Below are 27,486 nucleotides of genomic sequence, written 5' to 3' on the forward strand. Positions count from 1 at the left end.
GAATGGCAAACTGGCTCGAGTCCAGTACATCCATGGCATGTCTGTGCTGCCTCTAGTTCTGGAGTTACCTTTATGTCAGCTACTTTGGGCTTTTCCATATCATTGTCCAGGAGACAGACATGGCATCTGACTTGGACAGAAGCGCCTATATGGAAAATTGTGATCCCAAAGAAGTATTATTTTAATTTCTGTGTCGCTCAGTTTTCACCCCAGGTGCTCTTTAGCAAGCCTTCTGCTTCTGGACAAAAAATACACTTCCCACCATGCTGCTCAACACTAATGGCATTCTTATGCCCAATTGATCCAGAAAATAAGCCTTCCTTACTTATCTCCTCAGGGGAGTTTATTTGGAAGGCTTTTCTGAAAGGCTAGCAGAACAAATGTAGGGACAGTTACCACTTTCTTTTAAAGCCTAAATAAAAGAAATAGATGCACTAGATTTAATGCAATAGTGCAATGATCAAAGGACTCTCTCAGGATAAGGGGACAAAGGATTCTAATTATTTCTTCTGTACAAAGGAATTTAAATCCACATCTTTCACCTTCCTGGAGAGAGCCTGACACTGAGACTTCCCCAGTTCCAGCAAGCCGTGGTTAGAGATCACCCATCCTAATGCATTACTGGTGTTAGAGAAGTTCTGTTCCCTAACACTGCACTCAAATGTGCTGCCCTGTAATTGTGTCTGGTCTCTAGGAAATATTACTGAGCTGTATTTGTTGTTCTCACATATTTGTGCAAATTAAGGTTTAAATTTGAGTGTTATAAGTAGTATAATAATATACCTACATGGATGCTTTGAATGTTTAACCTCCTCTGTCATCAGCAGAAAGAATTTTACTGAAAACAGGTATATGATCTGTTTAACCCCCAGAGCAAGTGCAGAGCTTGTCACGATGTTTTGCCTTCCTATTGCATCAAGGGTTTCTTCACAGTCAGTCAAGTGCTGCCTTCCAGCTGAGCCTATGCTGTCACAGAAAGGCACTCCAAAGGCATCTTTACAGAGCAAAGACTAACCTGTGGCAGGCAGAATGCAAGAGAGTTGGATCTCAGCACCAGAGGGCTGCAGCAATTATTCTGGAAATTATTTTGGCTTAAGTGCTTACTAGCTACATGGAAAGACAAATCACTTTGAAGCCTAACTAGAATGAGATGTAGCTACAACATGTTTTATTGTTTCACTTCTCATACCTCTCTCCAGAAACAGTCACTGATTTTTTTTTTTGTTTTTTTTGTAATCTTGACATTTTAGTATAATAAATTAATTTCATTTTTGACTGAAGGCTAGTTAGAGCAAAGACGGATCTCAGGATGGGTGACAAACCTTAAGCAGCCATCTCCTCAGGCTGTGGCAAATCTGTTAGTGTATGTCAGCCTATTCGTACAGTCCCAAGCACCCCAAGTGTTTCCTCTGGCTTGCAAGATTCAGTCTGCTTACTGAAAAAAACAGACTCCAAGTAGGAGATTAGTCCCCCCCTATCAATGTTAATCAGAACCTACTCAACAGGTATCAAGGTAATAAGGAGATGGCATGAGATTCAGATGATCTTTTGAGGTCCCTGCCAATCCCTTACATTCTGTGATTCTGTAATTCTGTGATTCTGTGACCTCCTCAGATTTATAACAATCCTGTAATCCAGCAGGCATTAAAGAACTCTGATGTAATCCCAGTTCTTCCTGTAGAATCCAGGATTCATGAGATGGGAAAAGCACAGGGGCAGGAAGGGAGTAAACACTCCTAGTTAGTGATTATGTATTCACTTGGCAGAGGAAGACATGAGTTCCTGCTCCAAGGACTGTTTATGCATTTTAACCAATGACAGTTTCAACGAAAAATCCAAGTACAGAAACAAATTACATCTGATCACTTCTACGGATATTTATCACTGATAGTCAGCATCAATCTTAGTCAGCAAATACTACACTGACACCACCTCCTTTCAAATTCTTTAGTAAGTTTACTTGTTTGGCATGCAAGAAGACAAACTGTCAAGGATGCTGCAACGCTCAGAAAATTCCTGCTAACTCAGTTCAAACAGAGTAATTAACAGAATTAATCAATTTCGACTGAATGAGATCAAAGAAATATCCCATCAGTTCACTGTTTAGAACAACTCAAGGAAGATTTATTTCTGTCCCTGTGTTCTCTTGATCCCAATAGGTTGTTGATGACAGAAGAGTAGAAAGAAAGCTTTTTATCATCAATCACTTTCATTATTACTTGAATACCCGCTGTGTACAAGGATCCACACATCTCTCTATTTTTAGACACAAAAGCAACCCATCAATAACTGCTAAACTACTAGCCATTCAAAATGACCACTTAGGGAAGAACATACACACAATAGCTGCTGTGTAGAATATTTCACAGAAAGCTATATGTGGAAAAACACAGCTTATATTCCAAGTGTCACACCCAGCCATGTTTCTCTCCAAGTAAATAACATTAAAGTGTGTATAACAATTACTGATGAACAAACAGCAATGCACCCTTCAGTACACCTCTTGCACATTTTAGATAGGTATACATCTGCATTAACTGCACATACTGCATTTATACACTACCTATAAACTCTAATTATGACTATAATATTAAAGATTTACATTAGTATATCATAAGCAGTTTATGATAATGAAATAAACATCAGTAGCTTAATGAAGTTGTTCACACACTCCTATAATGCAACACAGAGCTATCACTTAGCTGAACAGACTACTGGCATTGAAATGTGTGATACTCTGACCTGCAGCATGGGACTCCCTGTCTTACAAGAAGTCTTTCTTCCAGTCCAGATTCACATCTCATTGGTTACTGTGTATTGATGTGATCTCCCTGACCTAGATTACACCACTGTAAATAAAGTCAGCCAAGATTTGGCCATCATCTCTTGTGATTTCACCTTGGCTTGTATGGGCTTTGGGCTTTGCCAACACAGAGATTTAAGAGTCACTGTGCACTGGTGCACCTAGCTTTGATTAAACACAACAGATGCAGACCAGAGTCAGAGCCTGAGTTCCCTATATAACATATGGGGAAAGTCAGTCACCCATAAGAGGAAGTCACAACGGTCTTCCAGAAAGTGCTATCAACTCACCACTGGGCAACCCTACAGAAAATCAAGTATACTAAACCATGTCAAGCTCTGGGATTTAAGTCTCTCAAGGGAGGATCTGTCCACACTTCAGATTCCAGATGTTGTTTTGATGGGTTTTTTAAAGTACTTGACTTGGATGGAGTAAAAAGTGGGAAGGAAGGGAGGGAGGGAGGAAAATGAGAGAACAAGGGCCTGAAAGGCACGGATCAGTGCAACTCAATAGCTGAAACATCCACCCAGAAGACAGGAGGGGAAATCTGGGCTCATGTCTTCTACCTCCCTGTGAATACTTTAATCAGTAAGCCATTGGGTGGAGTATTCTTAATCCCCAAATATTTAGCTACTTATGATTTTGGCAATAAAGCATTTACTATTGGCACCCATGTCCTAACAGGCCAAAACTGAACACTTTTATTCCATTTTTTTGCATACCTTATTCAGGCAAATTCCCATCTACTTCAAAGGAAGCCTAAAAACTTACAGGCATTCAGTTCTCACATAATCTATGGCTATGTCTACATTTATGTTCCCATGCATGCCTTGGCACGCCACCGGGGTCCTGCTCCATGGAGTGTTCAGACCAACGCCCAGCTACAACATGCCATGGCTCATGCTCAGGCTCTTGGGCTGGAGCTTTCCTTGGCACGGGAACCAGGTCTGAAGGATGTGGGAACACACGATTGGCACATGCCAGGGTCTTGCCCCGATACGGAGGTGGTATTCAGCCTTCATCAGCTTTGAAGCCCAGGGAAATGGGAAGGACTCCCACATACTCCTTCAGGCTATGAAGATAATGAGGGGTCTGGGGCATCTTTCTTATGAGGAGAGACTGAGAGAGCTGGGTCTGTTCAGCCTGGAAAAGAGAAGAGTGAGAGGCGATCTCATCAATGTTTCTAAATATCTCAAGGGTGGATGTCAAGAGGATGATGAGACCAGACTCTTTTCAGTGGTGCTCAACCATAGGATGAGGGGCAATGGGCACAGACTGAAGCACAGGAGGCTCCATCTAAACATGAGGAGAAACTTCTTTACTTTGAGGGTGCCAGAGCACTGGAACAGGCTGCCCAGAGAGGTTGTAGAGTCTCCTTCTCTGGAAACATTCAAAACCCACCTGGACACGTTCCTGTGTGATCTGCTCTGGGTGAACCTGCTTTAGCAGGTGGGTTGGACTAGATGATATCCAGAGGTCCATTCCAGCCCCAATTATTCTGTGATTCTGTGAGTTTGTGATTCTGTATCCCTCAATAATAAGTAAAATTCTGTGTTTTCAAGAAACTGCTTTACAACTATATTTAGTCTGTATATAGCTATTATGGAACTGAATCTGTCACTGCACAACTTGTTTTTTTTTGTTTGTATTCAAATTGACTTAAGATTTCATATTGACCTGGGTATCAATATCCAGTTTATAAGCAACAATTCCATCCATGTTGAAGGGGGCATTTCAGTCATCTGAAATAGCTCTCTATCTGAGCAATTTTCACAGAACAATTTTCTTCACTGTGCAGAATGCTTATACTTAATTTCATTTTAGGTACATCTTCCCACGGATAGTTTTGTTTCTTGCCAAAATTGTAGCTCTATCAAAGGCACACATTGTTTAGTTCACCCATTTTTTTCCTTCAAGTGTAAACTTTCACATTACTTCTTGCAAATTCACTCCACGTGAGAACTCAACTGTTGAAGTTTTTTTTTAACTTTGCCAATCCATTTTTTTTTTATTTAATAAGATTTGTTTGTCAGACCAATCTACCATTCCATCACCTCTTTTCTTTCTAAAACTTGCATTCTCATCCAAGAATGTTCTGCAGCCTGGCAAACTAACACAGCTGCTTCTAAACATAAGTCAAAATTTCATATGAAGTTTCTGCAAAATGATCTCAAATTAGGATCCCATACACAGGGAAAAAAGCACAGGCATTTTTATAAATATTAAATAAAGCTCTCTTTGAGGTGTTTCACATGCAATTAATCCTTTCAGAATTTCATTATTTTAAAGAGTATGACTCTTTTGAATTTTATTTTTTTTTTTTAGCCCAAACTGGTAATTAGACTGCTCTTCTTTAATTGTAGGTAATTTAATATAATCCCCTGCCTCTGGCCTGAGGTCACTGGAAAAAATTAGTAGCTAGTTTTGCCCACCTTTCTTTTCGAAAACTTTTATTTTTGAAGAGAAAAAATTATCCTTTAATGCCTCTGTCTGATGCTGTAGTCCTTAGCTGCTATTCCAGGTCCTTCATACCTCACATTTTCTTCTACTTTTCTGAAGCTGAATGCATGTTTATTTTTCTGTCTCTTCTTCAGGTACCATAGAGTTCTCTTGGTGGTAATTAATGCAAGTGCCCAGGTTGGCTCTTGTAACCCTGATGAATCTTTCTAATTGTAACGAGTAAGCTGAAAAGTATGTATCAGTTATATGTAACACTGGAGCTTGTGAGGGAGGGAAGCTTATGTTTCCCTTTACCTTCCTCTTCTTGTTGATCTGTTATGGTTCAAAGCAATGCATTGCACAGGGAACGTTACACTTCTGCCTAAGACCATTCGAGGTCCAATTATCCTTAAACCCTGAGTCTGATATACACTTTCTGTCCATAGGAAGGAGATTCTTATGAACAGTAAGTATCCTATAAGTGATTGGGGAGAGTTGGTACTTTCTGAAAGGAACCCCAAGTGGCCAGGCCCTGAGCAGAAATCCAACGAACATCACACATTTGGGGTACTGACTCTTTCAGACCCACCCACAAACAGCACTACCTGCGTGAGCTATTGCGTTCTGGTCCTTATTCTGGTCTTATCACTGTATGAATACAAAGAAGTGCCACATAATAACCTAGGCTCTTTGAGCATTTTTTGACTAAATTTATTAGAAGCCCTGTTAAATCCACCATCTTGTTTATACTGGTTATTTTTGCTAGTATCAGCCTTACAGAGGAGGTGAGGTTTGGCCAGCAAGTGCTATCAGAGTTCTCCATGCCAACCCACAGTGAAACATCAGTAGCAAAAGTGTACCTGGTTCTAGTCATCAGTGCACCTCAAAAATTAACCCAAAGAGGAGCAGAAAAGACTTCTATATGGATTGTGTTAGAGGAAACTGTAACAGCTGAGCTCACTTATTCTGGCAAAATGAAGGCTGAGAAGACATCTGATTGCTGCATGTAGATCAATCAAAGAGAGCCAATAGACCACATTGGCACAAATACAAAACCATTCAGTGAATAAATTTTGGCTGGAAATCACAAAAAGCATGAGAAGAGCCAGTTTCTGGAACAATCTCTCAATGGGGAGGATGAGAACAAAAACCTCACATTGTAAAATAGAGGCTGGCCAATTTATAAAAAAAAAAAAAAAAAAGATTTATCTGACATGCCGCCCACAAAAAAAAACAGGAGATTGGTCTCAGAGGCTCAGTGGTGAGATGGTCAACCTTCCTGACCCCATAAGCCACATTCTTTAGTCCTCACAGAGCCATGTAGACTTCAGAGAGCTGTGGGGAGAGTGGATAGCTCAGCAAGTCTCAGATCTTTCATTGTTCCCCTGTGGATTTGGGCTGGATGGCCTCTACACCCCAAAGTCATGCCCTTTGGCTCATGTCCCCCAGCAGGCTCCAAACCAATGCAGTCCACTGCCCCATGATCACTGTTAACCAAGCATGGGAGGTCATTTGGCATGCAGTGCAAAAAGCCCAAGATCTTCATCCCAAGCCCTCTCAGTCACACACACCGAGACATAACATCCTTCTAACCCACAGCTCTCAGGTACCAGGGTGTCCCTTATCCAGCCTAAGGAAAAGAAAAATCAGCTGGAAGAACATCTTTTAGAATAACATTTTTTGTAAGAACTCATTCTCTGATCACCTGTATTTTTAGCAAGGGTGGCACTAAGAACCACAGTGAAAATTGAACATTTTTATGCTAAGTTATCATCATCAGGCTGAAACACCATGCTGATAACTTGAGAAGACTTGAGATTTAAGAGGCAATAATGATGTCCTGGACTGCAAGTTCTACCAAAGCCAAAACACTCACAGCAAGTAAGCGTCAAGGCCAAGAATATGTGCCATTTATTAATAGAAGATGAAGCTATTGCTGAGTTAAGAAGTAGCCTCAAGTTACTAATATAATTAAAAATTGTGATTAAATATTAATGAAAAAATATGAAAAATTATGAAAAAAATATATTATGAGATGTCAAAGTGCCAAATAAATAATTCAAAGACAGATTTAGAAAGCAGTGGGAACACCCTTCTTCTGCTTTTTCTACTTCTTCATGTTACTAACCCTTTTTTACCCTTTCTAATATAATCCTCACACTCTGATATTTGCATAGGTTACCAAGGTTAGTTTCTCCTACAATATACTTCTGTTTATAATATGTGTTTGGAAATTGCAGAAGAGGCTGTGCTTGTTCCAATGTGAAATAGAAAAAAATGTTATAGTGAATAGGAGGAAAACACTTTCTGGGGCAGTCACGGGGAACAAAATATTTGTGGATAGAGTTTGGAAAATTAATCAGAAGAGTGCACATGGGCTGACTGTGGGTTGTTCAATTATCTAAATGTTTGTTTGTTTGTTTGTTTGTAGGATTTTTCCATCTCCATTTTCTCTGTTGTTAAGAGTTATTTTTCTTACTTTGGGTAAATAAAAACCTTTCCTTTTTCATCTAAAGGGTGTCTAAGGTGGATAGGACTTACTTGTTGTTGAGGAGGATCTAAGAAGCCAGGCAATTGCTGAAGCTAAACTAAGAAGGCAGTGTGTTGTGAGAGTCGGTCTGAAGATGGAGCAGTATTTGGCTGAACATCACCATCAAGAACTTAGAGAACTGAGGCCCTCACAGAAGGAACACATGGACAATAACTTGGAGAGAGGCCTAAGGAGAAGCATTGTGCTGCACTGGTTTCTCCGATATGGGGGGGCTGCTGCTTACAATGGCTGCTCTATGGACTTCGCCTGCTGCTTCAGCCAAACCAGCCCTCGCCTCCTGAAAGTTATTGTTATGAGGGTCTCTTCAACCCAGGGACAATAACTGCCATCCAGAAGGTGTGTTCTCACCTGAAGCCTCAGTTACACGTGTCCCCCACCTGCTCCTTCAAACAATGGCCAACGAAAAGGAGCATGCCCAGAAGCTCACCAAGAGTCCTGAGGTCACCCAATGGACCAGAGAAAGACCCCTGAATGCTGGACATGTAAGCGTTGGCAAAAGAAAGTGTGAATCTTTCGAGCCTGCACAGTACAAGCCTGGGTTGTGAAATCAAGGTGGAGACTGACCTCAAACAATGGGAACAAGGCGGGGTGAAGAAGCATAAAAGATGGCTCCCAAATGGACACCGTTGAAGATCTTCCCGCCAGAGGATTCCGAACCATGATGGAGGACCGGCTGGACTCCACGGGACCGGAGACCAGAGGGATGCTTCTGGAATTGGACTGGTGATAAACGCATCTTTATTTTTACTTTTCCCCATTTCTTTTCCCTTTTCTTTTCTTACTCTCTCTCTCTATTGCGTGCCGCTTTACGGGCAAATTAATAAAGTAACACTGCTTGATTGAATTATAATCCCCTGGCATTTTGGTCACCTTAATTTTGCACTTCGAGATCAAGGTAAAAGAACCATCACGAGTCCATCACTGAATGGACCATGACATGTGTGCACTGACTTGCACAGGTAGTCAGAAGCTGGATCTTCCCACACACTTGAATGCCCTCTTCCACATGCTGTGAGAATTAAAATTAAAATTAAAACTTTGTATTTTTTAAAAAAGAACTGGGTAAAAGACCCTCACACATCCCACAAAAGCAACTAGAGTGCAGCTCAGGACCCTCCCCTGGAATAAAGAGTCAAGAGGCAGTATTAATCTCTTGGTCCAACACCTTAACTAGCAATATTAAGCAGTTGCACTATTGTGCCCATTGTGTAGCTGAAATGCAGGTTCCCATGGGAACTTCTGGTCAGACTGGTGCTTTCCCATGAGCAAAGGTTTTTTTTTTTCTTGAAGAACTGGCTTTTGTCATTAAAAACATTTTATTATACCTCAAAAAAGATTTCTCACTATCTCCAGTTCATGCTAGCAAAGAATAGCAACACAGTCTCGTCCCCGCTATGCCAAGTGTGTGTTCCTGCTGTCTTGTTCTGTCTACCACCAACCTGGATAGGGGCATTGGTCTATCATGAGTGTTGTACATCCCTATTATTATATGCTAACTCTGCGGTGATGCAAATAGACACCCATAGCTAGAGTACAAGGTATAAAAAGCCATACATGGTTAAGGCACTATGCCATGTGAATAAATTCAGTAAAAGCAAAGTTCCCAGCCCATCTTTTTTTCCCATAGATTATGGGAAGCAGAGCTCTGATGCACACATTAATGTTAGTTTAAAATGAAAAGTGCACAGTGCCCAGTATATGAGTGAATACATTTTGGAGAAGCTAAGACAGAGGTTTCCAGATGAATGCCTACCTAGTTGGAGAATTTCAAAGGGATGGTTGGGAGTTCAGTAGAGAAGACAGTAGACTTCCACCCTGTTCTGAACTCTGAGGACTGACAACTTGTGCCAGGAATGACCCTCTGCTTAAGAGCTGATGACTTTCTGTCTGAAGATCTGTCATACAGGCTGCTTTACAGGATATGCTCAAGTCATGCAGCTGGAGGCATCCACAGTTCTGCCATCACTGTCCTGTTACACTCCTGTCTACCCATAGTTTTAAATGTACTTGAGTTTTTGTGAATAAACTTCTGTACCTACAGCTAAAAACAAGATTTCTACAGTGTTCATCATGGTTTACTAGAAATCCCAAATGTTTTTGCAAAGCCTGTTGATAAATGTGTTTCCTGGATAGAGCTGCATTTTTCTTTCCTGTCATTACATATCTGTTGAGAGACATTTTATATGCACCAGCTTTCAATTTGATCTTTTAAGCCACCCTACTGCATGGCTTTGCACTTGTATTAAACATGTTTGCATTGTGAAGGTCTTGTTCTCTTATTTACACAAGTGTTCAGTTCTGTATGGAAGCAATAGCATCTGTAACTCAGAGAAAACTTCTATACAGAATTTCATTCCTCATCTGTGTGCTTTTTTTTTCTTTCATCTTTGCTGCAAGGCTTGGTTCATGTTAAATAAAGAAAGAAGGAACATATTTTGGCTTAAAACACAGGGCTGGCAGGGTTTCTTCTATTTGTCAATCAATTCTGGATGGATTCCGATGCCTGTACAGAATCCCACTGATTTTACCATAAAAAAGCAGTCTGGGTGAGCTCTTCATAGTGGTGTCCCCTTCTGCTGGATATTTATCTCAGTTGAACAGAAACCTGAAGTAGATTCTTGAATAGAAGTATCCCAGCTTCCTTACAGTCTGTATGAGGACAGGATTAATGGAATGAAAGATATAAATGATCAAAACCATATATTTTGCAAAGTCAGTAACATACCAGTTCTTCCCTCTGAGGATTTTACTTATGCTAAAACAGGTTTTTTTTCTTCTTATATTCATAGAGGATAGGCTTTTCAGATGCAATTTGTATATATATTGCATATTTTTAAAGAATACCAGAAGCTTATCATTGCTACTAATTGCCTGTTCATTAAATTAATTTTTCTTACTCTTCGTAGAAAGGCATGGGTTATATATTAGCTTCTTTGGGATTTTTTTAAATCTGATTGCATTTATGTAGCAAGAGATCCAAGACTCTCACAGCAGCCCTAAGCAGCTAAACAAGAGATTCCCAGAAGATTTGCTACACAGGCAAATGGCTACACAGTCCAGGTGCAGCACCCAGGCAATGATGAATTTAAACTGTCTGGTTAAGTATATGCACTGAAACATTGGTTTCACTGAGTTTCAGTATTGAATTCAATGGAGTTTTACACTTAATTTTCCTTTTCAAAGAATCACAGAATGGTTGGGATTGGAAGGCACCTCTGGAGATCCTCTAGTCCAACCCATCTGCTAAAGCAGGTTCACCCAGAGCAGATCTCACAGGAGTGTGTCCAGGCAGGTCTTAAATGTCTCCAGAGAAAGAGACTCCACAATCTTGTTGGGCAGCCTGTTCCAGTGCTCAGGAACCCTCAAAGTGAAGAAGTTTCTCCTCATAGTCAGATGGAACCTCCTGTGTTTTACTCTGTGCCTGTTGCCCCTCATCCTATCATTGGGCACCACTGAAAAGAGTCTGGTCCCATCATACACTTCGGCAAAGGCAAGAATTCTGTCCCACCTTGAAGAGGACAAGTACTGTTACTTTCTACCTGTGTTCAGTGGCTTTTATTGCACAGACTGAGTGCTGGACATTTCTCAGTAAGTCACAGAACCACCAGAAAGCCACTGCTGTCCCATTGGGTGGCAATTGCCACACTCTCCAAAAGGACTCAACTCCAAGCAGCACATCCAAAGAACAAGGGAAGCTATAGCATCTCTGAGTGTCTTGCCTCTCTGTGTTTGCTGACAGCATGAAGAGAGATGATCATGGCCCAGAAGACAGGTGGCAAAGCACAGCTCATATTCTGAAATACTGACTACACTGGGGCTGAGCTACGTCAGCAGAGCTCTTCACTGAGGCCCTTCTCTGCCATTTTCTTGCAACTGTTCTGTTCATAGCAAATTGCATTCCAGAGGTGATCAAATCCAAATAGCAGTGAGTCATACATTAATAGGATTTTACTATCAGTCTCCTACAGTTTGTTCTTTACATGGGTTTTCCAAATTAAAGCATAAGTATGATGATGCTTATCACTTTTCATCAAATTTCTGCATATATACATCAGCATACATCTTTCTACTGCAGCCTCAGACCAGATTATTTCTGTGATTGTGGTTTTTTACTCTTCTTGGCCAATGGTTTTCAAAATTCCTTAAAATAATTACAATAACATTTGAAATTAGTCGATGTCTCATCTGAAGCACCACAATATTAAAAAAAAAATCAAAAAACTTCAGAAATCTTTTCCTACTTGAATTTTTCATGGATATTGTTTCCGTATTTTATTTGCTTCTTTGCAATAGCCAAAGCTATACTGGAAGTAGCACAACTTTTAAAAATGTATATAAAACAAGTTCACTGTGATTTTTCAATATCTTGAACTCAGCTCTAATGTTTGATTCCTGCCTGCCTGGACTTCTTTTGAAGCAAATGCTTATTCATGTGAGAGATCAGACTACGTACACCAGGCTCAGCCAGCTCATGGCCCCTGCTGATCAGCCTCCCTTTCTACAGGAGAGTCGAACAGCAGCAGTTCGGGCAGCACTGCCACTGTAAAAGTCAAACACAGCTTCTTATTCCAAAGTGTAACCAGGTGTTCAAGGCTCTGCTTTCTCCGTATGAGAGGAACAGTAGGCTTGAGGACACATCTCTTCTGGTATATGTGTGGTTCGGCATGTACAGCCAACAGCTGTCATGGCCCCATTAACTTAGACCCTGATGAGGGGTCCAAAAAGTGGGTGAAGATTCAGCTCTCAGAGTTGTTGATCACCTCAGGCCACGTGTATATAGGTGGGGATGTGATCTAGGCTCCTGTCTTCCCTGTGACAAAGGTCACCTCTGGTACAGCTTCTGCATCCCTCCCGCCACTTCTGGTGTGACGGTAACATCTCTGAAACTATCCTCATCAATCAAGGAATGGGGGCAGAAGGAGACTTTGAAGGGATCCTGGAGCACCCACTTATGAGTCCTTTGGAGGTAAAGTTACAACTCTGAGAAAACAGAGTATGGTGTCAGCACTTTCTTTAGCATTCTACTAACTTTCCTGTGTGTAGATAAGTACACGCAATGCACTTAAGCTGTTTTGTAAGCAAATATAAAGCAAATGGTAGGTGGGAAAATTGAAAGATCTATTTGACAGAATAATGGCAATATTAGCAAGATAAAATCATTATGTAGGCATGTCTCCCACTGAGGAGTGTTTGTTTTGTACATGTGTTTTTTGTGAAGAGTGGCAAAAAAATAAAAGAGGTATCACATGCAGCAGAGAAAATCCAAACAAATGCCCTTAATTCAACCAAACAAGAACCCAGAACACATCTAAAGGCAAGTCAATGGAAATTTTGCCTTATTCATCAGTGCTACAGTCTCAGGCGCCCCTAATGATAACGTTCTTTCTTTTATAAATTATATTACAACCCCTAAGTTGTTTATCTCTGGTCATTTGATGGGGTTTCTATTTAAATTTAAGTTATGTGGTTTTACCAGTTTGCAAGAGATTTGACCTTTCACTTGCCTTTCTCTATTACCTACCAACATATTTTTAGACAGTGATACATTTCTGTTTTAGAACATGATGAAAATGAAGACAGAACAACAAACCAGCAAGCATTTCTCAGTGGCATAAGGGATAAAAAATGGAGATTCTGTGATTTCTGTGCTCAGTGAGTTTTCAAATGAACAGTTCAGCAACCACCACTCCATCATTTAAGTGATTGTTAAGGGATATTTTTTTCTGGTATTAACAAACTCTCAGTTTATAATATGATACTTCATATATTGCTTCAAATCTTTGAGGAAGAGAACCAGTCAAAATAATTTTTCTCCTAAATAATCTATGCATAACAGTTTTAGTACAAACACACAAAATGATTTTTTTTTCATCTTTGTTGCAGGGCTTGGTGCATGTTAAATATAGAAAAAAGCAACATATTTTGGCTTAGAATCACAGAACACAGGGTTGGCAGGGTTTCTTCTAATTGTCCATCAATTCTGGACAGATTCCTTTGCCTGTATAGAATCCCACTGATTTTATATACAGAGACTTAATACTTATTGGGTAGCAGGAAAAAGTGAGGTTTTAAACTCCCTTAGGTTGCTTTCCAGCTGGTCTATCTGTGTCTAATATATTGTTCCAGTACGACGACTCCTAAAACTACTAATTCATTTTGTGGAAAAAATGTTATTCTTCTCTGAGCTTCTCTTCCTGCCACATATCTTCAGTAAAAAGCATTATATTACAATCTTAATCCTGATCCCAAAGTAAATAAAATAGTTTCCTAATTAAGTTTATGTATTTTGAATCACTTGATTTCGCCATCAAGCGTTTAAATAAGTGAATATTTTAACTTGTAAAGAGTCCAAGACTAAGACAAAAAAAAAATAACTGAGATCCAAAGAGATATTAGGATATATTTTAGGCTTTCGCATTGTTTTATATGCAGATTCAAAATTACAAACAAGTGGCAGACTTTCTGCTACATGTAACCAGCAACAGGTATTCTTCATCTAACAGAGGTTAAGTTAAGGTTTAAATCACAGTATCACAGTATCACAGTATCACAGTATGTTTGGGATTGGAAGGGACCTCAAAAGATCATCTAGTCCAATTCCCCTGCTGGAGCAGGAACGCCTAGGTGAGGTCGCACAGGAACATGTCCAGGCGGGTTTTGAATGTCTCCAGAGTAGGAGACTCCACAACCCCCCTGGGCAGCCTGTTCCAGTGCTCTGTCACCCTCACTGAGAAGAAGTTTCTTCTCAAATTTAAGTGGAACCTCTTGTGTTCCAGCTTGATCCCATTACCCCTTGTCCTATCATTGTTTGCCACCGAGAAGAGCCTGGCTCCATCCTCATGGCACTCACCCTTTATATATTTATAAACATTAATAAGGTCCCCCCTTAGTCTCCTCTTCTCCAAACTAAAGAGACCCAGCTCCCTCAGCCTTTCTTCATAAGGGAGGTGTTCCACTCCCTTAATCATCTTCGTTGCCCTACGCTGGACCCTCTCCAGCAGTTCCCTGTCCTTCTTGAACTGAGGGGCCCAGAACTGGACACAATATTCCAGATGTGGTCTCACCAGGGCGGAGTAGAGGGAAAGGAGGACCTCTCTCGATCTACTAACCACTCCCCTTCTAATACACCCCAGGATGCCATTGGCCTTCCTGGCCACAAAGGCACAGTGCTGGCTCATGGTCATCCTGTTGTCCACCAGGACGCCCAGGTCCCTTTCCCCTGCACTGCTCTCTAATATGTAATCTCCCAACCTGGGGTTGTTCCTGCCCAGATGCAGGACTCTACACCTGCCCTTGTTAAATTTCATTAGGTTATTCCCCGCCCAACTCTCCAGCCTGTCCAGGTCTCTGGATGGCTGCACAGCCTTCTGGCATGTCAGCCACTCCTCCCAGCTTAGTGTCATCAGCAAACTTGCTCATAGTACACTCACTTCCCTCGTCCAAATCGTTAATGAATATATTGAATAATATTGGCCCCAGCACTGACCCCTGAGGCACTCCACTAGATACTGGCCTCCAACTAGACTCCGCACCATTGACTACCACTCTCTGGCTTCTCTCCCTAAGCCAGTTTGCAACCCACCTCACTACTCTATTGTCTAGACCACACCTCCTCAACTTAGCTGTGAGGATGCTGTGGGAGACTGTGTCAAAGGCTTTACTGAAGTCAAGGTAGACCACACACATCCACCGCTCTGCCATCATCCATCCACCTTGTTACAGGCTATGAGGTTGGTCAAGCATGACCTACCCTTGGTAAAGCCATGCTGACTGCCCCTAATAACCCTCTTATCCTTGATATGCCTTGAGATGGCACCAAGGACAAGCTGTTCCATTACTTTCCCAGGGACAGAGGTGAGGCTGACTGGTCTATAATTACCCGGGTCCTCCTTCTTGCCCTTTTTGAAGACTGGAGTGACATTTTCTTTCCTCCAGTCCTTGGGCACCTCTCCCGTTTCCCAAGACTTGGCAAAGATGATGGAGAGCGGCCCAACAATGACTTCAGCCAGCTCCCTCAGCACCCACGGGTGCATCCCATCTGGACCCATGGATTTATGGATGTCCAGACTATTTAATTGCTCCCTAACCCAGTCCTCATCGACTAAAGCAAACTCCTCCATTGACCTGGCTTCATCCGGGGTCTCAGGGGTACAGGGCTCCCCAGGACAGCTTCTGGCAGAGTAGACAGAGACAAAGAAGGCATTCAGTAATTCTGCCTTCTCTGTATCTTCTGCCACCAGGGCACCCACCCCATTCATCAGTGGGCCTACATTGCCTCTGGTATTAGTTTTATCTGCTATGTATTTGAAAAAGTTCTTTTCGCTGTCCTTGACCCCTCTCGCCAGCTGTAATTCTAAGGAGGCCTTGGCTATCCTAGCTGCCTTCCTACATCCTCTAACAGCAGCCTTATATTCCTCCCAAGTGGCCAGCCCCTGCTTCCATGACCTGTAAACTCTCCTCTTCTGCTTGAGCATACCCAACAGATCCCTATTCAACCACGCAGGCCTCCTGGCTCCCTTCCTTGACTTCCTACGTGTGGGGATGCTCTGATCCTGAGCGTGGAAGAAGCAATCTCTGAATGCCACGCAGCTATCTTGGGCCCCTTTTCCTTCAAGCAGTCTTGCCCATGGGATTTCCCCCAGCAATTGCTTGAAAAGGCCAAAGTTTGCCCTGCTGAAGTCCAGGGTTGCAATTCTACTTGCTATTCTGTTCCTGCCACACAAGATGCTGAACTCCACCATCCCGTGGTCACTGCAACCCAGGAAGCCCTCAACCTTTACTGCTTCAACCAGACCCTCCTTGTTAGTGAGGATGAGATCCAGCAGTGCACCTCTCCTAGTTGGCTCCTCCACCATCTGCATGAGGAAGTTATCATCAATGCACTGGAGGAACCTCCTGGACTGCGGCTGGCTGGCTGAATGGTCCTTCCAGCAAACATCAGGGAAGTTAAAATCACCCACAGCAACCAGGGCCTGTGACTGTGAGGCCACTCTCAACTGCCCATAGAAGGCCTCATCAACTTCCTCAGCCTGATCTGGTGGCCTGTAACAGACGCCCACAACAGTGTCAGCCCTGCCAGCCTGCCCCTTGATCCTGACCCATACACTCTCAACTCGCTCGTCATCCGCTCCTGGGCAGAATTTAGTACATTGTAGTTGCTCTCTCACATAGAGAGCAACTCCACCACCACGCCTGGCTGGCCTATCTTTCCTGAAAAGGGCATAGCCATCCATGACCACATTCCAGTCATGTGAACTGTCCCACCATGTTTCTGTAATTGCCACCAGATCATAATCTCCCGACCGAACATAGGATTCTAACTCCTCCTGCTTATTCCCCATGCTGCGCTCATTGGTGTACAGTCATTTCAGAGAGCGAGCAGAGCACACCAGTTTCTCCCTAGGGGCATAGGAGGCCACCCGGTCCTCATCAGTTTTAGAATGCAGCCCCACTGGGACAAGCCCAGCTACAACCCTATCCCCCTTCGAGCCTAGTTTAAAGCTCTCCAAATGAGCCCAGCTAATTCCTGCCCCAGCATCCTTTTGCCCCTGCGAGATAAACCTTTCCCACGTGACAGTGTCCAGACTGGTGTCTTATAAAACCAACCATTATCAAAAAATCCAAAGCCCTGCTTGTAGCACCAGCCTTGGAGCCAACCATTTAGAGACTGAATTTTCCTATTCCATCCCACATCATCACTTGAAGATGGGATATACTGATATCCTTGAAGTCCCCCTAAAGTAAGACACTTCGGATTATGGCAGTAGCCTTTAATTTGACCCAAAAATCAAACTTGGAGTTTTTGATGCTGATCACTTTACTGCCATAAACCCCACATAAACAATGTATTTCCAGAGCGCAGTTTCTTGTTTGCTGGAAAGAGACTTTCGAAGTAGACTTCTGTTGTTGTCGCTTGTTTGTAAATCTGTTTCATAAGCCAGAATTGAAGATGTGGCTCCAAAGTTAAAACTAGAGGACTGCCTGGAAGTGCTACTTCATGGCCACTGGACACATGTAAACTTACCTGCTACCAGAGGACTATTCATCCAGGAAAATAATGAAGCTCTGAAGTTTTAGCTTCAATTTAAGAAATAAAGAAGCACTCCATCTAGGTTGATCTTTACTATGCAAACTAGGTAGAGGAGAAAATGTCGTCATTTAACTTGGGCACTAGTTTAAGCATTTTAGATATCTAAATATCTAACTAATATCTAATATCTATACAAATATCTATAAATATCTATAGCAATATCTAAAATATTTTTTAAAAAACATTCTGATTCTCTTTATCCTTTTTTAACTAGAACTTTGCAAAATTTGATGCTGCAAGCTCACTAGTTGGCAATTTAATGTTTTTGTTGTTTCATTTGGGTTCATGTGTCCCGAGTTTTCTTTTTAACTTGATATTTTTCCAAAATAAATGAAGTAGTTAAAATGGATTTCTGCTTAAAACATTATGGACTGGCAAAGGAATTCTGCTTTTATGGCTAGAAACAGCATGTCTTTATAGATCCGAGCGTGCAGATTCTTGCAGAATGTGTGTAAAGCATATTTTAGAGAGCAGTTTTGAAAATCTCTTTCAGTGTTTCATAACACAGAACACATGAGTCTTTAAAAAAAAAATAAATTATTAGTTAGGTGTCCCTGCAGTGCGAGGGATTTGTTTGTTTCAAGAATTAAAAGACCTAGTCTTCCATTTGGAGAGCTAATTCTACTGAAGTTTAAAAACAAAAAAACTTTACTGTTAATGCTGCACTGTAAATTATCGGCATTTCAGCAAAAGGTTTAAGTAACAATCTAGAACTTGATCTGTCACAATTGTCTCTTTTATTTTACTGAAGTGGGGTTGCTTTAGTCTAAGCACAGAAAAGACTTCAGTTCTTTGAAGTATGCAAGGATGGAAAGCTGCAGAGCTGTATGGAGGTTGGTTTGATCTAGTTTGATGGAGATTAGAGTTAAAAAGCTCTCTGCAGAAAGCCCTGTCACCAGGCACACCTTTTCTGACAACGGGGTCTCTCTTGCCTGGATTAGCCCTCAGTTCTTCTCTCTTCTTCCCCAGTCCACACAGGCTGAGGACTACCTGTCACAGCCTCGTCACCTCTGGCTCTCGGTCACTCATCTTCCCTTTGTCCTACCACTAGAAATACTTGCTTGGACGCCATATCCTTGCGCAGCTGCAGAGCAGCATTTCACCTATCACAGTTACAGTAATTGACAGAGAACATAGCACCTGCTTAATGCACTAAGTGCTAGTCATACTATTTCAAAGAATAGATAGTGACCAAAGCAAGGTGAGCTCCACCTCCTTCCAAAAGACGAGGAAAAGAAGCTGAACACTGAAGATATGCTGATGGTCTGCAACTTTTGCCACCGATTTTGTCTTAGTAGAGTGCTATTGCAGCAAGGCTTCAGGAGGCCAAAACTCAAAGTCATGGCTACTTTTACTCAGTGCTTATTCAGATAAATCACATTGGATTCTTTTGCCCAAACATTTTGGTTTGTTTGTATCTGCAAGAACCTGAACCTGCCCAAATTTTAAGTGTTTGTTTAGGCACAGCAAGCAGACAGAACAGTTAGGAAAGGAATTTTTAGATTTTTAGACTAAAATCCTGGGCATGTGAAAGAGGAGGTAGAAGAAAAACCCAGCAAACTTGTGCAAGACCACAGTGGAATCCTGGACTACAATATATTACATTTCACTGTTAACCTGTGTGTTATCTTTACCGAAAACACTGAATGAATAAAATCATCCCTCTCCCAGCTCACTCTGACCACCCTTTAGAAAGATGTGTTCTCTTTGAGTAACTCAAAAACCATGCATGGACAACTCAATGCATTTACTATAATGTTTCAGGTAGTAAGTATTGTTTCAAAACACGAAATGGCAAAAAAAAAGTCGTCATGACTACTTTAAATCATGCATTTTTTTCCTTTTCACCAGTCAAAAATAAAGAAGGATATAATTAATAAAACAGTGGAAGGAGGCCAAAAAGGTATTTGTCTTCATCTTATTTTGTGGTTTACCGCATCATATTGAAGATCTCAGCATTATACTGTGTGGAATGTTACATGAATTTGCCTGGCAGCATGGTGTGGTTCCTTTCTCTTCCAGAAGTGGATGTAGGAAGCAAATCATCTCTTTTCATTACAGATTAATTAAGATGGGAAGTGGCTATACATATGAGAAAATTAAACTACCATCTATTTTATCTAAGTCGCTCAATCAAATTCAAATAAATGTACAAAAATTCTACTTAATCTGAATGTGGTGCCTCTCAGCTTCTCAAACCTGCTTTGTCAGAACTGCTTACATTCTTTACTTCATACTTTACAGTATGTAGGAATTCAGTAGGAATTCATTTCCATCTTTTTGCTCCATCTTTTTCAAAATCTATCTCATTGTCTTCTCACAGACAATTTTCAGCTCTCCCCTGTTCCTGCACTTGATATACTTACAAACTTAAAACCTTGACCACAGTAGAATTCTCACCCAGGGCCAGGAGAAACACCAAGCACACATATTAAGTGTACGTGCATTTAAATAATCTCTGCAAAGTAAGTCCTTACAGTTGTAGTGGGCTGACAAATGCCTGGCTGTATTTATTCACGCAGCTCCTTAACTAATCTAGAAAACTAGAAAATTTGAAGATCGATGGAATAATGGAACAGAGGCTGCAAGAATAAAACCTCATTCATTTGGATGGAGCATGACCTAGGATATAACAAAAATATTTGCAAAACGAACAGCTAGTCAAACAAGAAGTGCCACTTCTGGGACAGCCTTTTACTTTTTCTCCTTTGCTTTCAAACATAATACCTATTTCTAAGACATTTAGAAATACTGGAAATATTTTCTCTTTTCTATCCTCTTAACAGACTTTCACCTCTTAGCTTCTCCAGTATCCTCAGAGAAAAAAGTTGAAGGGCTGTTTGTGGTATAAAGCTGTTTATGATTTTTCCTTATTTCTGCTCTTAAGGCACCTTTCTCATTTTAGGTTATGGCTTTTTTGGCAACACCTATATTGCAAATATTGAAAGAGCATCAATAACTCTAAAGATGTACAGAATAAATATCCATTGCACACAACCTTCAAAGCAAATCACATCTGATCTTGTTGGCTTGTTTGCATTATGTTTTGTTTTTTCATATGAAAAGGTTTTGTACTAAAGCCCATGGTTAATATTTAACTCCAACTTCCTCTTATATGTGATGCACAGACTCTCTTTTGAGATGTATTCTAATGTACCCTTCAGATTTAATGTCACAGATAGACAAAGGATTGTGTTCTACTAATCCAACCCCTATATAAAACTTACATTTCAGAGAGGATAGAGTTGATACTTCCTTGTGTTTTCTCTTGAAAAGTAATTTTTGTTTTTAAATATTAAGTTGGTGCAATTTCACCCAACAGACAGCAAATAACTGAAGTTATATACATTCTATAAAATGCAAATTGCATAATATAGCATGATGGCTCTGTACCATTATACCTCATTACTAGGTTGAAAATTACTGACACTGTACATTTTTCTCTTTAGTATTCTATCATTTTACATTATGACTGCACTGTAGGTTATTTTATGTAGTAAATAATCTAAAAACATTTCCTGCCTGGCACCCTACTAACAGCAAGCAACGCTTTCCTTCCCAGGTGGTTCTGACACCTTACTTAAATTCTAGTTGTGTAATTACATTCAGCCTGCCTGAGGTCTCCTTTAGACTTTGCTGCAGGCTATTGAACAGCTGCCCTTGGGTGCTACAGCATTCTTGGTACCTCTGCATAACTTACCTCAGCTGTTTTCCATACTCTTTAGAACCACGGGATAAAAGTTGACAGAAAATAAGTTATTGGCGGTGATGGTGTGTTTGTTTTCAGTATTTAAAATCAAATTCTTGAGCTCATCAGCTTCCTAAAGTTTTGAAATTACACTCTTCAGCTGTAACACTAAGAGTTGACAGGTTATCTAAAGCCTCTGATGTTGCTTCAGAAAGAAATTAAACTAATTCTAGATAGAAGTATGTAATCACTGGTTCTGTGAGAGACCAGAGAAGGAAAGAAAGTAACACAAGGAGAAATTACCATAGGCTGGGCTTTTTAATCAGTAATTCCAGCTTGAACATTTATATCCATAGTACACACCTTAAAGCAGTAAAAGAAGTATATGATAAAGGATTCAACTAATCCAAGGAAAAGTGGTCCTTCAATAAAAATGGTTAAGTATTTTGGAAGGCATCATTTCAGCATAATTAATCATTTAAAAGAAAGATAAAAATCTAGTTCACTTTCACAGAATCATAGAATCATTTTGGTTGAAGAGACCCTCAAGATCGTGAAGTCCAAACATAACCTAACTCCAGCACTAAACCATTTCCCTAAGAACCTTGTCTAAATGCCTTTTAAACACCTCCAGGGATGGTGACTCCACCACTTCCCTGGGCAGCCTGTTCCAACCTTTTTTGTGACTAATTTTTTCCTAATATCCAATCTAAACCTCCCCTGGCACAACCTGAGGCCATTTCCTCTCGTCCTATCACTTACTACTTGGGAGAAGAGCCCAACCCCCTCCATGCTACAACCTCCTTTCAGGTAGTTGTAGACAGCGGCAAGGTCTCCCCTCAGCCTCCTTTTCTGCAGGTGAAATGGCACCAGTTCCCTCAGCTGCTCCTCATCAGACTTGTGCTCCAAACCCCTCACCAGTCTCGTTGCCTCCTCTGCACTCTCTCTAGTATTTCAATGTCTTTCTTATGATGAGGGGCCCAAAACTGAACACAGGATTCAAGGTGGGGCCTCACCAGTGCTAGGTACAGGGGGCTGATCACTGCCCTAGTCCTGCTGGCCACACTATTCCTGATACAAGCCAGGATGCTGTTGGCCTCTTGGGCCACCTGGGCACAGCACTGGGCAGAAGTGTTGAACAGTAGACAGCGATCCAATCAATTCACATAACTCTGCAAATCACAGAACTGCATCAAACAATAAAGTTCTGTTACTTGGCACTAAAGCTTCCATTGCGAAGGTTGTAAGTTGTTTATCCCCAGTCCAACACAATTACTCAAAATTATGTTAACCTCTGTGCTTTGTGAGGACTACAGACAACCAGGCAGAAGGAGAAAACTCCTGCTCACTAACAAAAAACACTCATACATCACATTGGAAGGAAGTAGACTTTTTCTAAATTAGTTTTGAGTAGGGAAAAACAAAAAATTCTAAACCCAGAACTGCTCCTTTTGTGGTGGCTCTGAAGACTCATCTCTCACTCAGAAACCTACAGTGCGAGTCCATAGTCTGACAGAGATCTGCGAACAGATTTTCCTCTTTCATGCAGTTTAAGTACTAAAGCATTACTTTTTTCTCTCTCAGATTTTGTCTAGCATTTTCCTCAGGGCCTATGAAAACTTTCCAGCCACAACCTGCTGCTAATTCCCAAATAAAAACACAAGGACCTCCAATATATGACTGCTGTAGGGACTACTCACACTAACATGTCTAAATGAAATAAAGTTTTAAATCAGTTCTTGGGGTAAAGATCAATCTTTTCCACAGATTCTTAACCTCCAAGCTCCAAATTAATCATCACGTTGTTATATGTAAATAAATATACACAGTACTTAAGTCATATCTGTGATCAGTACAAAGTTAAGGACAACTTCCCAAATAACCATTGTGGGCGACTACGGTGGGTCCGTGGATTCCCTGACGGAGGGCATGAGAACAGAAATTAGCCTTGAAGATATGAAGGCCTACCTGTGAGAAAAATGGGAGTAAAGTAGTATCCGGAGTTGTTAAGGATGTACCCGTGAGACAGAAGGGAGTAGAAGAGTAACATTGATGATAGCAAAATTAGCCAATGAGATGTTACTGCTGTAACTTGTAACCAGCAGTGAAGAGACACATGAATTGGTAAAACTGTATAAAAATGCACTTGTGGCAATAAAGGGCATCTACTACTTTCATCCTAGAAGATCTTGGTCTATGTTGTTTGTCCGTCTCAACCACGACAAACCATACCAAATAACTGGCACAATTTGCCTAAATTATGCCGTTCAGGTACAGCAAAACTTCAATATGTACACAAGTGTGCTTTCTAAACAGATTTTACTACAAAATCAACATTTCAATAGAAAGGTCATTAACTAAGACATCTTTATTTAGAACAGAGATGTATGTCATCAAGGTTTTTTTCTGGTTTAATTATTAATCAATTAATTTAATTCAACATTCTAGTCCACTATCTCATGTTATGGAAATGGATTAAAAAGCATAAAGTTTAACTAAATTAATTAATTGTCTATAGTAGTAGTACTTACAGTAAAAATTATGTCTTGCTTGTGGGTTCCTCATTTGGTGATGTAATATTCAGAAGTCACCATGCTTTTGTTCTAAGATAAAGTGGTTCCTTTATGGCTGCCTTTAAGGAGTCTTCTGAACAAGTCATTTCGTCATATTCTCTTCCAAAGTACACATATCTTCTCTCTCTGTATTTCCTGTCCAAAATACTCAATGTACACATAAAAGTAAACCAGTGGGTTACTAGTTATGACACATGGCATTTGTATCATGTTTTACATTTTCATAGTGCTTTACAAAGGGCAGCTGATTGAACAGATCAGGAAGCTCTCAGAAACCTGAACCAAAATCACCCAGAGTCCCTTGAAAGATTGAATTATTGTATTTCCAGAAGGATTTAAAAGACTACTGCTTCTTTACCATAAATGAACAGATGAAAATCAGTGTTCCCATTAATTCTTCCTTTCTTGAGTATCATTCACATGAAACATACATATGCAGCATGCACTCTAATTGCTGTTGAAAGATCCCCAGTATGTTTTAGAGAGACATAGAGAGTATACTATTTGCTCCATTGTTTAAAGGAGGAAGACATACCTTGCTACAATTTATTTTTTAATTTATGAGTTTCCTAAGTAGCAGTCACAAACAAGGCTCTTAAGCATCTTTTCTCAACAGTATCAATAGTTATTGATTAGGATGAGGGAGAAGGGAATAACATAATCTTTATAAAGTTCGATTTTATTTTCTGTAACTTTTTTTATCAATTTAATTCTTCACGTCTCCCCAGTTCACTCTTCCTCCCCATGAGCTGCAGTATTATCATTACCCCAATTATAAATTTTGAAAAAGGACCCTGATTTATTTAGTTCCCTACCCTCAGCTGTACACAGATTTCCCAAGTTCAGGTGTCAGTAATCTAAGGCATGTTGTTTATATTTCTATTGAATTCCTCAAAAAAAAAAAAAAGGGCATAATTATTCCAAATTCTAGAAAATCATATCACGTAGGAATCTTACACAGAAAAACTGGTCTGTTAGTCATAATATTTGTGTAAACGTAATTGTCACAACAGTCACATAGCAGTGCAGACAAAGAATACTATTTCAAGTAACGTGATGATATGGGAGCCATATAACCTCATTCTTAAATTTCTGGTATACCTTTTTAAATATTTGAATATATGGCGAGGGGTTAAGAGAATGAACGTAACTATGCATCTCTCTTAAACATTCTGTGATCCTCTTGTAAATACTACGCATTTACAAACAAAGGAATATCATCGTCAGGAAAAAAAGCCTGTCTTGATTTTAACTTGTAGCCAAACATTTGTGTGTGGTTGATTTGCAATCCATAATTTATAATCCAAATTCTTTTATGGCCAATGGACTAAGTCCTCCAGACAAAAAGAAAATTATCTGAAAAAAGCTGATTTTGAAGGTTGTGTTACACAGAAGTCATTCCCACTCTATTCAGTTAAAAAGGAACTTTTGCTTGTGAATTTCACAGGCTGGTAATTTGGGCCCAGACTTTGGAAACAGACTCATATATAACAGAATTAAAATAATTATAGTGCTCATGGCCACTCACATGATGTCATTTCCTAAGACCTTCGTAGAACCTCTTAAGATGAAGATGTGCCATATGTGACTCCTTGTGATAGATACGTCAACAGTTTCACATATCTATTTTTCACAACTTTCCACAAGAAGCTCTAAAATACTTAACATTTCATCTAAAGGCACAACATCTGAAGCCAAGTAAATATTTTAAAACACCACATTTTTTAATTTGATTTCTTGGTTTTTGTTTGCAGTGACAAGCTGGAAATATGAGTTGTAGTTGACAAAGACCAAATAAAAGAATATCATAGTAGTAATTTTAATTAACTTTAAAACTTTACACTTATCAAGAGCTTGACAGCTATGATGAAGATGTAGATACAAATTAAAGCAAAATCTGCCTTGCAGCAAGATTTAGTTATGTATTATTGCTTAATAAGTCACAAGTGCAATGAATTCTTTAAATTAGAGAATGTTTTCTGGCTTTGTGCATTTTAAGCACGGGATCCTACCTACTCTGTAAGCAACTGCGTACAGGAACAGTTCTGATAGACAATGCTCCTCCAATCCCCTTTAATTTAAAGTGATACAGATCTTTTGATCCAGCTTTCCGTCTCTCTGTGAAAACAAACATGTAAGTGCTGCCACCTAAGAATCAACAAAAATCAATCCCACAGAAAACCAAGCCTCAAGAATTTTAGGTCAAAAATAAGTAGGAAGTTCTTGGAACTAAAAAAAGCATCAAAGATGGTCAAAGTGAGACCAGCACTGAGCTGAAAGCATAAATTGTCTAGAAAGACTTTCCACATAGCATGCTTTTCTGCTTGAACTCTGTTTTGATTGCTTGGCTTTTTTCTAAAGACAAAACATTCTCCTGGTGTGCATGTCTACAAAAATGCTTTCAAATGATCAATTCTCTTTACTTAAGCCATTTTTGATCATTTGGTTATTACACAAGCACAGAAATTGCCTGTTCTCATTTCCCATTTCTGTAAGTTGTGTAACTCGCTTCTGTGAGCAATTGCTACAGCCCTCTGTAAATTTAGTGTGCATGCTCTTGTGTACTGAAAATAATTAGGAATGTATGAGATGAATTCACTTAATATGAGTCAGTTAGTGAAGATCTTCGAGTGGGGGAAGAATCAGAGTCTATAAATCAGAGACTAATTAACAGGTTTTCTTGGAATTCCTAGAGGAATGAGAACTCTGCTGGATTGTCCCCTGAGAAATAGGGGACAGATCAACACTCAGTAAGTCCCCAAGTCCTTCAGTTTAAAGCCCACCTCACCAAGTGGGCCAGCCTGCTGCCAAATCTTCCCTTGCTTCTTCCAGATATATGGATCACATCCCTCCCGCCTGACCTGCCTGACCGAATACAGAGCTGCGGCTGGAAGTCAGGAATAAAAGGAGAATTTATAACCTCTGGAAGGAGAGGCAGGCCGCTCAAGAGGAATACAAGAATGTTGCAAAATTATGCAGGGAGAAAATTAGAAGGGTCAAAGCCCAACTAGAGCTGAGCCTGGCCAGCGCTCCGAAAGGCAACACAAAATGTTGCTAGAAATCTATCAGCAACAAAAGAAGGGCTAAGGAGAATTTCCATCCCCTGATGCATGTGGGGGGGAAACATAGTGACAGAAGATGAGGGAAAGGCTGAGGTACTAAATGCCTTCTTTGCCACAGACTTTAACAGTCAGAAGAGTTGTGCTTCAGGTACCCAGCCCCCTGAGCTGGAAGAAAAGGATGGGGAGCAGAATGAAGCTCCAATAATTCAAGGAGGAATGCTTAGCCACCTGATATGCCAATTAAACACCCACAAGTCTATAGTGTCAGATGGGATACATC

The 27,486-nt window shown here is 40.4% G+C and overlaps 1 protein-coding gene across 1 annotated transcript in view; it reads right to left on the reverse strand.

The window, feature by feature from the left end:
• KCNK2 (potassium two pore domain channel subfamily K member 2) overlaps positions 1 to 27,486 on the reverse strand; it is a 142,876-nt gene that overhangs the window by 87,243 nt on the left and 28,147 nt on the right. Inside the window, exon 2 of the mRNA XM_082048069.1 lies at positions 24,103 to 24,291. Coding sequence (XP_081904195.1) covers positions 24,103 to 24,136 — 34 coding nt within the window. The 5' untranslated portion in view covers positions 24,137 to 24,291. The remainder of the gene's footprint in view (positions 1 to 24,102; positions 24,292 to 27,486) is intronic.

Source organism: Streptopelia decaocto, assembly GCF_964273445.1.
Source record: "Streptopelia decaocto genome assembly, chromosome: 3".
NCBI classification, from domain to species: domain Eukaryota; kingdom Metazoa; phylum Chordata; class Aves; order Columbiformes; family Columbidae; genus Streptopelia; species Streptopelia decaocto.